General features: G+C 40.9%; 1 protein-coding gene and 1 pseudogene across 1 annotated transcript in view; one reads left to right on the plus strand and one right to left on the minus strand.

Moving 5' to 3' along the window:
• Window positions 1-6: 6 nt before the first annotated feature.
• ADCY9 (adenylate cyclase 9) overlaps window positions 7-11,245 on the plus strand; it is a gene marked incomplete at its 5' end in the record, with an annotated part of 146,975 nt that continues 135,736 nt past the window's right edge. The window contains one exon of the mRNA XM_005873010.2: window positions 7-1,699. Coding sequence (XP_005873072.2) covers window positions 7-1,699 — 1,693 coding nt within the window. The remainder of the gene's footprint in view (window positions 1,700-11,245) is intronic.
• The window catches only part of LOC102243562, a 78,518-nt pseudogene continuing 74,884 nt past the window's right edge, over window positions 7,612-11,245 (minus strand).

An 11,245-nucleotide genomic window follows, 5' to 3' on the forward strand; every position in this document is an offset into this window, starting at 1 on the left:
CGGCAACATGCCTCCCCGCCCCACCAGCAGCTGCTGCCGCACCACAGCACCGAAGTGAGCTGCGACTCCAGCGGAGACAGCAACAGCGTGAGGGTCAAAATCAACCCCAGGCAGCTGTCGTCCAACAGCCACCCCAAACACTGCAAGTACAGCATCTCCTCCAGCTGCAGCAGCTCCGGGGACTCGGGGGGTGTCCCCCGGAGAGCGGGCGCCGGGGGCCGCCTGCGCAGGCAGAAGAAGCTGCCCCAGCTGTTCGAGAGGGCCTCCCGCCGGTGGTGGGACCCCAAGTTCGACTCGGTGAACCTGGAGGAGGCTTGTCTGGAGCGCTGCTTCCCGCAGACCCAGCGCCGCTTCCGGTACGCGCTGTTCTACATGGGCTTCGCCTGCCTGCTCTGGAGCATCTATTTTGGGGTCCACATGAGATCCAAACTGATTGTCATGGCAGCCCCCGCTCTGTGCTTCCTCGTGGTGTGTGTGGGCTTCTTCCTGTTTACCTTCACCAGGCTGTACGCCCGGCATTATGTGTGGACCTCGCTGGTCTTCACCCTCCTGGTGTTCGCTCTGACCCTGGCTGCCCAGTTCCAGGTTCTGACGCCTCTCTCAGGACGTGTTGACAGCTCCAATCATACTCCCGCAGCGAAGTCCACAGTCACTTGCTTATCTCAAGTGGGGAGCTTTTCCATGTGCATCGAAGTGCTCTTTTTGCTCTACACCGTCATGCACTTACCTTTGTACTTGAGCTTGTTTTTGGGAGTGGTGTATTCTGTTCTTTTTGAGACCTTTGGCTATCATTTCCAAGATGAAGACTGCTTCCCCTCACCCGAAGCAGGGCCCGGGCACTGGGAGCTGCTGAGCCGAGCCCTGCTCCATGTCTGCATTCATGCTATTGGGATCCACCTCTTCATCATGTCCCAGGTGAGATCCAGGAGCACCTTCCTCAAGGTGGGACAGTCAATTATGCATGGGAAGGATCTGGAAGTGGAAAAAGCCCTGAAAGAGAGGATGATTCATTCTGTGATGCCAAGAATCATAGCTGATGACTTGATGAAACAGGGGGACGAGGAGAGTGAGAATTCTGTGAAAAGGCATGCTACCTCCAGCCCCAAGAACAGGAAGAAAAAGTCTTCCATACAGAAGGCCCCCATAGCATTCCGCCCATTTAAGATGCAGCAGATCGAAGAGGTCAGTATTTTATTTGCAGACATTGTGGGCTTCACCAAGATGAGTGCCAACAAGTCTGCTCATGCTCTGGTGGGTCTCCTCAATGATCTGTTTGGTCGCTTCGACCGGTTGTGTGAAGAGACCAAGTGTGAGAAAATCAGCACCCTGGGAGACTGCTACTACTGTGTGGCAGGGTGCCCCGAGCCCCGGGCCGACCATGCCTACTGCTGCATCGAAATGGGCTTGGGCATGATAAAAGCCATCGAGCACTTCTGCCAGGAGAAGAAAGAAATGGTGAACATGCGTGTGGGGGTTCACACGGGGACTGTCTTGTGTGGCATCTTGGGCATGAGGAGGTTTAAATTCGACGTGTGGTCCAATGACGTGAACCTGGCCAATCTCATGGAGCAGCTGGGAGTGGCTGGCAAGGTTCACATTTCCGAGGCCACTGCAAAATACCTAGATGATCGGTATGAAATGGAGGATGGGAGAGTTACTGAACGCCTAGGCCCGAGCGTTGTTGTTGACCAGTTGAAAGGTACGTGTATTTCTTTGCCTAGTCATTTCCCTCCCTAATCCTGTTTGTGTTGAAAAAAACAAAACAAAAACACAAACCAATCTCTTTCTAGCATCAGTATCTGTTTCTGGATACCTTACTGAGAGGGCATCTCAGAGCCAGTAGGACTTTTCCTCCAATGAGTCAAATATCACAGATTTGTTCACACTGTGGCAGTGCTGACCTAGGTGAGACCATAGAAGGAAGTAGAACTTTGAAAATGTACCTCCTTGCCAGTTGGCTGTTAATATTTCTGAAATTCTGGGGGCAGGCCTGATGAATGTCAGGGTACCTTCGAAGCCCTGCAATCAGAACTTTGAAGCACTTTAAGAAGTTGCCTTTGCATTTCATTTGGTCACCCTTAAGTCCCATCAAAACGTTTTCTTGTGTCCTTTTCCAACAATGTGAAGAAGAAAACATTTCTCTTGTCTAGGCCTCCCTTTGCCGGGACAAGGAAGTCAGCTCAGCCCTGTAGGACTCTGACAATTAGATGGAATCATGTACTCCTAAGTGTACACTCCCTTTGCCTATGTCTCTTTTTTAAAAAAAAATTTGCATTTTCAGCTTTCAACTTTAACGATGCTTATCATGGAATTTGTATTATCATGGAATTTGTATTATCATATAGACTACAGTATTTTAGAATGTTGAACTTCTCAAACCATCAGGTGACTTGAAAGTGAGCAGTGCACTCAGCAATATTTAGACCCCCTTCCTCCAGCCCCTCAGATTAGTATCTGGTCCCTTGTCCAAGTCTTAAGTTCCTTACTGCTGTTCTTGATGTTTTCACTGGGCTTCTTTAATTTTATTATTTTCATACAGGACAAAAATATTTGAAGTCTAGGAAGTGATATTTAAGTAAGTGGGAACAAAAGTAAGGATTCTAAATAACATTTTCAAAAAATAGTCCTATGTTTTACTAAAATCTTCCAGATTGAAGGAGCATCTACTTAGGTAGTATGTAGAGAAAATCACATTGATTTTTAAATGCCTAAATCAGTAAAACTATATTATATGTTTTATTGTGCCCACATGTTGCATAATTACACAGTGAAAAGCCTCAGGAAAGGGAATCCTCAGAAGGAGAAGTAACAGCTCAAATCAGAGATGGGAGTAGTAATCAGAGACAGTACATGGTTGAGTTTGAGGGCCTGAATAGGTTGTCAGCCTTCAGACAATTCTATATGCTCAATTGATATTTTCTTTCTCTGCTTGTGATCAGAGTTCCCCACATCATTCACTTATCGGTTATCTGGCCAGGGTGCTTTATCCTTCTCCTGATTTTTCTTTATTAGAACTTTATTAGAAGTTGTGTTTCTTGGGCAGTCCTGTAGGTAATTTTGCTAGTAGTTGAATAATGATGTAGTAGAAGAACATTTTCACCTGATAATTACCTCTACCTAGAGCAGTGGTTCTCAACCTTGGCTGCACATTAGAATCACCTGGGAATCTTGTTAAAATCCTGATTTCTGGGCCTCATCATTAGTAACAAAGAAACAGAATTTCCGGAGGATGAGGCCCAGAACTCAGGATTTTAACAAGGTTCCCAGGTGATTCTAATGTGCAGCCAAGGTTGAGAACCACTGACCTCGAGAGTTTTAAATGCTACATTGATGAGGTCAGAAACTACACTTCCCAGTTCACTTGAGAGATTCTTCCATGACAAGTGTTTTTCCCTGTAGGAGAGTGGCTCTCGCTCTCGACTCTGAAGGTGCCAGTGGAGTGGGGTGCAGATGTAATTACTGCTAGACATTTTGGCATCTTTCGGCTCTGTCCTCAGAAATAGTGGGATAGATTCCAGAGAATGGAGCTGTGCTATACTGTGTAAAATTAAGTATGATAATGACAGCAATTCTGTCAGTGATACTTTGAACAGGGTATTACTTGAATTTCAAAAATAAGAACAGATGTAATCATTAAGTATGTCTGGAAATTGCCAAGTCTTTGAATTTTTGGCAGTACCCAAATTAACAAAAAATTTTTGTTGATTTATGGGTAATTTTATTTTCAGTTTATGGACCAAGGGTCTAAAGACGCAGGCAAAAAAATATAGAATGGGTTTGTTGATTTTTTTAAAAAAACTTCAAATAGTGTATGTAAATTTGGTAAATTCCCTTTTTCTCTAAATTGTGTGTATTATGTATTTATAAGGAAAAGTTTTAGTACTGGATGGAAGGTAGGGAAAGACAAGGCTTAGCTAAACCAGTGATTTCTTTACATGGTATTCCCTCCTTTAACTGTTTCCCTGAGACCATGAATTTTGCTGTATTCAGCTTATTTGGAAAATCTTTGTGGACAGGACTCCACTAATAGAGGATGTCTACACAACTTCCTGCCCCTTTTTGAAATTGCACAGTTCGATTCTCCAGACGTTCAAATCTGCCAAATTGAGATGATCACATGGTGTGTAGAAAACGCTTTTCATACATGAGGTTAAGGTTATAAATGTAAGATTTCTTTTAGCCTGTCTTTGGATTTGTGGTAGATATTTTTTTTTATGTAATGTTGGGCATTAGCCTTTCCCTCTCATCCCCTTTTCAGAATATGGGGTTAAAAATACCCAGTAGAGGGCTCTGTAGAAATGAACATGGGTAGAGTAAACTGGGGATTCCTGAACTAGCCTGGCAGCGTGAAAGGAAGCTACTCCTCTATTTTATCCAAACAGGCTTTGTGGAAGGTGGACTTTGATTATTTATGCACATTCACTCACTCCTTGGAAATCTTTATTGTGCTCTTACAATGCACCTGGCCCTGAGGATGCACAGATGGAGTCATGACAGTTCCTCACCTCCTCGAGCTCACAGTTATAAATGTTATAGAGTATGTAGAGTCAGGAACGCTTTAGGGAGGTGCATGAACTTGGGGTGAGTTTTGAGATTGAGCAGTGGCTCTCCAGGTAGATAGAAGCAGAACATTTGGTGCAGTGGGAATAGTATGGGCAAAGGTTTGAGGTTGTGTTTCTTGGTGGGTTGGGCAATTGTAAGTAGTTCATTAGGACAAGGAAGGTTGTGGGTCACTTGGGAAGGGGTTTGGATTCAGTCCTGTAGGTAATGGGGAGCCACTGATAGGTTTTATGCAGGAGGCTTAAGTGATCTGATTTGCAGTTTTAGAAAGCTAACTCAGTTCCAGGGACTGTATTAGAAGGTATGAGACTGGAAATTAGTAAGCTGTTTCAGTAAATCCAAGCAGGACTGATGGTAGCTTGAGCCAAGGTAACAATAGTGGTGATGGAGATGATGGGAGAGATATGAGAGTAGTAAGATCAACTTGATAGACTTGGAGCCTGGTTTAAACAGACAACTGGGGGAGGCAAGGGGCTTGATGGTTTGAATGGGAAATGACATTTCAAGTTTCTGGAATTGACTTGGGGACAGTTTTAAGTCAGGAATGGGTGAGAGGCCTTTGAAGTGTCTATGGTTTGGTGGAGAATGCAGGACTGAGTTGCAGAATATGACAGGCCAGGAACCCCTGGCTTGTTCATTCATTCATTCATTCAACAAATAATTCATTTTGTGCTGGGCACAGTTCTAGGTGCTGGGGATACAGCAGTGAATACAGCAGACAAAAATTCCTGCCTTTTGGTTGTTCCGCTCTAATACTGCAGTCAGACAGTAAACAAATAAATAAAATATAAAGTTTGTTTTATGTTAACTTCTAAGGAGAAAATATAAAGCAGGAAGAAGGATATGGAATATGTATTTGTGTGTGTGTATAATTTTAGATAGGGTGGCCAATCACTGAGAGAGAAGGTAGCAAGAATTTTCAGGACTAGGAATTTGGAAATTATCCCAAAAGTGAGGAGCAGTTATTATTAAAAACAGGGAGAAATAATATGATTTGAGTGATGGGAGCAGGGCCCTTCCACACCATTTGGGATGAACCACTGGACCCTGTTCTATTCTGCCTTGGGCCACAAGCAAAAAGATGATGTGTTTGTCTAGAACTTTTGGTTTTTCCTATTATAGGTTGAGTCACAAAGACCAAAGGTGAAACTGTCAGAGAATGCTTCCAGACATCTTATTTCTCCCCTCTTAAATATTAGGAAGATAAAACAAACGTGCTCAGTCACTCCACCCACAATCATGGTTTTATAGAAGAGGGGAGAGTTTTTTTGAAAACAGGAAGGGAACTGTCTAGTATGCTCTGCTGAGGTAAGAGAGGCTCATTCCTTTGGAATAGGCTGGAAGGTCAAGTTCCCCTCCCCCCAAGGCTGATGGTGGTGGCAGCAATAGTAGAACCAGAGGGTGGAAGCTGGGACAGGACAGATTTGAGAAGGTGTTGGAATTCTGGGATTGTAATGGTCAGGAGTAGCCCTGACTGGTTTATGAGTCTTTTTCCACAAGCCAGTGGTTCTTAAACTTTTTGGTCTCAGGACCCCTTTATACTTCTAAAAATTACTATGGAAGCTAAAGAACTTGTGTTTATGTAAGTTATATATTGATACCTTATTAGAAATTGAAACAGAAGATTCAAAAGTCTTTCCTTGACTCATTTAAAAATAATAAGCCCATTGTACCCATTGCATGTTAATATAAATAACATATTTTATAAAAATAACCAGATTAAAATATTTTTAAAGGTATTTGTGCTTTAATTTTATTATTTTTTGTTAATCCTCACCCAAGGATATTTTTCCATTGAATTTAGAGAGAGTGGGAGGGCAGGGGAGAGACAGAGAGAGAAAAACATCAATGTGAGAGAGACACATTGATTGATTGCCTCTTGCATGCACTCCAACTAGGGCCAGAGATTGAGCCTGCAACCAAGGACGTGCCCTTGGCAGGAATCGACCCCAGGACCCTTCAGTCCGCAGGCTGACGCTCTGTCTACCAAGCCAAACCGGCTAAGGCAAAAAAATATTTTCATAAACAAAGAAATTTGGTGAGAAGAGTGGTACTATTTGACATTTCTGCAGATCTCTTTAATGTCTGTATTAATCAAAGACTGGATTTTTAAAAAACTGTGGTAAAATACACGTAACATTTATTTATTATTTTAGCCATTTTAAAATATGTCAGCTAGATTTTTTTAGCTTCTTTGGCATTGTTGCAGGATGTTGATGAATGTGTAGAAAATTTGGCTTTACTTTGATGTAGAGGTAGGTGGAAAATGGAGGAACATTTTAATCGCCTTTTTAGATAACTGTGGATATTTTTCTTAGATACCAAACTAACACCCAACAGACAAGTGGTAGTTTCTTAAGGGTTACTTGCAAAATGGATCTGAAATCCTATTAATCAATTTCTTTATATGCTATTAAAAGCCCATTGGATTCTTGAAGCATGAATCTTTACCCAGGTGTGATTTTGTAACATCATGCATTGATTATTTGGAAAATATTGGTGTTTTGTTATACAGATCTTCCCAATGTCGACATAAACAAAGCCTTTAATATTGGGAAGATGTCAATTTCACAGTGGCAGATAAGAGTTTTCCAGAATTTTTGTTTTCACTTGAAAGTTTGAATTTTATCATTGGCAACAAATACTGTCAGTTGTTTTCCTTGAAGTGGCAGACTCATTTTGTTCATTTTTCAGGAACAGTCTGCCAAATACTCATCTAAATGACCATAGTTTGTCTGTAGGTCAAGTATAAAGAATATTCTACCAAAAAAGCAGCTAGTTCAGCTTGTAACCCAAACAGTTGCATGGATGCTTTTCTTGACAATCATGGTACATCTGAGTGCAATGGAAATGCTGTTGGCACTTTTTCCCGTTTGTCACAGATTATGAGAAAGACATGCATTCCAGGTTGAGATTTAACACTATTATTCATTTTTACTGCTTCCTCAAAGGACATTCTTAAATGAAACTGACTTTTTTTTTTCCTTTTGCAAGTATGTGGTGGTAAAGAACACAATGATGACTAGTACAGTTTGGTGCCATTGCTTTGATTCAGGCATCAGCAGTTTTACCCACGATTACTTTTGTACCGTCATTGCCAATGTCAACACTGCAAAAGGCAAATAACTATAGCATCATTAGGGAAAAAGTTTTGACTTTACAGATACCTTGCAGAGGTCTCAGGGACCCCTAGGGGGCTACAGACCACACCTTGAGAACTGCTACCCAAACATACATTCTCAAAGTAGATGAAACAACTCAAACTGGAATTATGATAGACATACCATTTATTGTAGAAGTAGCTAGTGACTTTAGTTCATACATTTACTTTTTCTCAACAACAAAAAAATCCTTTTGTGATTCTGCCAAATATTTGTTGCTTGTGTTTAGGGTTTATGATGAAAACTATCAACTTGGTTCTTTTAATTTATTTTTGCAGGGCTCACCCTTTGGTGGTTGGGTGTATGGAATTTGGTTTCTGATACATTTGGACTTAATTCTGAGTTCTGTGATTTCTGAGCCATGGAACGTTGGACAAACTATATAGGGACTCTCCAGTTTATAGGAATGACAATACCTCTGTCAGAGGGTTATGGGGAGAATCAAATGAGATGATGATTCAAGTAAAGCACTTGTTAGCATAGTGACTTGATCACAACAGCTGTTCAATAAATAATAACCAACTCTTCTAGCTGGTGAGTCACATTTTGTAAAACTGGAATTATGATAGACATACCACATTTATTGTAGAAGTAGCTAGTGACTTTAGTTCATACATTTACTTTTTCTCAACAACAAAAAAATCCTTTTGTGATTCTGCCAAATATTTGTTGCTTGTGTTTAGGGTTTATGATGAAAACTATCAACTTGGTTCTTTTAATTTATTTTTGCAGGGCTCACCCTTTGGTGGTTGGGTGTATGGAATTTGGTTTCTGATACATTTGGACTTAATTCTGAGTTCTGTGATTTCTGAGCCATGGAACGTTGGACAAACTATATAGGGACTCTCCAGTTTATAGGAATGACAATACCTCTGTCAGAGGGTTATGGGGAGAATCAAATGAGATGATGATTCAAGTAAAGCACTTGTTAGCATAGTGACTTGATCACAACAGCTGTTCAATAAATAATAACCAACTCTTCTAGCTGGTGAGTCACATTTTGTACTGCACTCAAGGGTGTTTCTTTTTTCCTACATTCTATTTGTTGCACATCTTGTATAATTTGGGACTGAAACTCAGAACACACCAGGGACTGTGATTGTGTCAGTTTCTCGAATTAAAAAGGGCAAGTGTTCAAAATACAAAAACACTGATAGCTTGCCCTGGATAAACTGTAGTTGCCAAATTTGGCAGCTTCTTTATTGAAAACCCCAGGGAGTTCAGGCACTATTGTTCTTGGGCTGATTCTGGTCCACAGGGCTTAGAGGTACTTAATGTGATGTGACCCCCTTGATAGTTGAGGAATTATAAGGAAATCTTCAGCTTTGAAATTCTGGAGATATTGGCTGAGTTTTGAACGTGAGCAGTTATTCAGCTCTCCTGTTTTCTACTGTAAATTCATTTACTTATTCAACAAATATCACATGAGTTTCCACTATTTAGGAAGTCTGGACTAGGTTCTGGAAATAGAGCTCTCTGGCCTCATGGAGCCTACAGCCTAGAAGGGGAAGTAGGCATTAATCAAATAATCACCTAAACAAATATGTACTAGATATGCTTATCGTATTACAAATAGGGCTGGGAGGTAAGGACACTTATCATCTCCATGTTATACACTAGGGAACTGAAGCACAGAGAAGTACTTTGGGATGGTTACACAACTAGAAAGAGCTGCTAAGTGGTGGAGCCGGTACAGTAGTTCCCCAATTATCTGTCATTTCGCTTTCTATTGTTTTAGTTATCTATGGTCAATTGCAGTCCAAAAGTATTAAATGGAAAATTCCAGAAATAAACAATTCATAAGTTTTAAATTGTGCGCTGTTCTTAGTAGCATAATGAAATCTCAGGCCATCCCACTCCATCCCACTGGGGATGTGAATCATCCCTTTGTCCAGCATATTCATGCTATATAACTACGACCTATTAGTCATTTAGTAGCTGTCTTGGTTATCAGATCAATTGTCACCGTATCACAGTGCTTGTGTCCAAGTAACCCTTATTTTACTTAATAATGGCCCCCAAACTATTCACATAATTAAAAATTTTTAAAAAAAAATATTTTTATTGATTTCAGAAAGGAAGGGAGAGGGAGGGAGGGAGAGAGAATCATTGATAGGCTGCCTCTTGCACATCCCCTACTGGGGATGGAGCCCACAACCTGGGCATGTGCCCTTGTCTGGAATCGAACCCGGGACCCTTCAGTCCAAAGGCCGATGCTCTATCCACTGAGCCAAACCAGCTAGGGCTACTCACATAATTGTTATAACGGTGTATTATTGTAATTGTTCTATTTTATTAGCTATTGTAAATCTCTTGTGTCTAATTTATAAATTAAACTTTATTATAGGTTTAAACAGCAGGTCCTCAAGTAATGTCATTTTGTTCAACATCTTTTATGCTGTAGGAACTTAACTTGTTTATATCAATTAGCCTATGGTAAAATTGGTTTCAACATATGTCATTTTGCCTAAAGTCCCAGAACTTATCCATGTCGTCAAGTGAGGACTTATTATATATAGTTGACCCTTGAACAACTTGGGGGTTAGAGGCCTCCCTTGCAGTTCAAAATCCATGAATAACTACAGACCTCCTTTGTAGTTGAAAATCTGTGAATAACTACCGCCGTCTGCTTATGTGGATTCCCAACTATAAAGTTGACCTGTGAACATGGGTTTGAACTTCAAGGATCAAATGGAAAGAATCAGTGTATAAGTGGACCATGTAGTTCAAATCCGTGGTGTTCAGAGGCCAACTGTATATAAGGCTTGGTACTATTCAAGGTTTTAGACATCCACTGAGGTCATATTTGAGGTCTTTGGAATGTATTTCCTGAGGATTAGGGGCGACTACTATATTTAAACTCAAAGGACAGTATTAGAAAACACTATTTCCCACTGCATAGAATAATTGTAAGGATTAAAGGAGAAAATGATGTTAAGTACTTAGAAAAGTACTTGGCACATGTCACTCTTGAGATTAGATTCATGAACTAGTGTTATTGAAAGTGGGGACAATTAGCAGCAGCAACAGCAGAAACAACTATCCCTTTGTTTAGCTCTTTCCAGTTCAGAGTGTTTTCATGCACATTGTAATCTCAACCATTGTGAAATCTTAGGATCATGGGAACTGTGTTCAGAAGTTTATATTTTATTTACTTGGTTCTTTCCCTTTATATATTAGTTGTCAGGTTGAGTCAGTTTCTTAACATCCTCTGAAGGTGACCAGTGACTTTTTTCAAGATTTAATATAAACTTTTGGATTTTAGCTTTTTGATATATTTCACTCCATTACAGATATCTTTTTTTTTTTTTAATGACGATGATCAAATTGTTCCACCTTGGCCCTTGCTGGCATGGCTCAGTTGTTGAAGAGTGTCGGCCTGTGCACTGAAGGGGCTCTAATTCTATTCCCAGTCAAGGGCATGTACCTGGGTTGCAGGTTCAATCCCTGGCCAGTTGGGGGGCTCGTGTGGGAGGCAACCAATTGAGTGTCTCTCTCACATTGATGTTTCTCTCTCTCTCTTT

This window comes from Myotis brandtii, unplaced genomic scaffold, assembly GCF_000412655.1.
Source record: "Myotis brandtii unplaced genomic scaffold, ASM41265v1 scaffold397, whole genome shotgun sequence".
Lineage (NCBI taxonomy): Eukaryota > Metazoa > Chordata > Mammalia > Chiroptera > Vespertilionidae > Myotis > Myotis brandtii.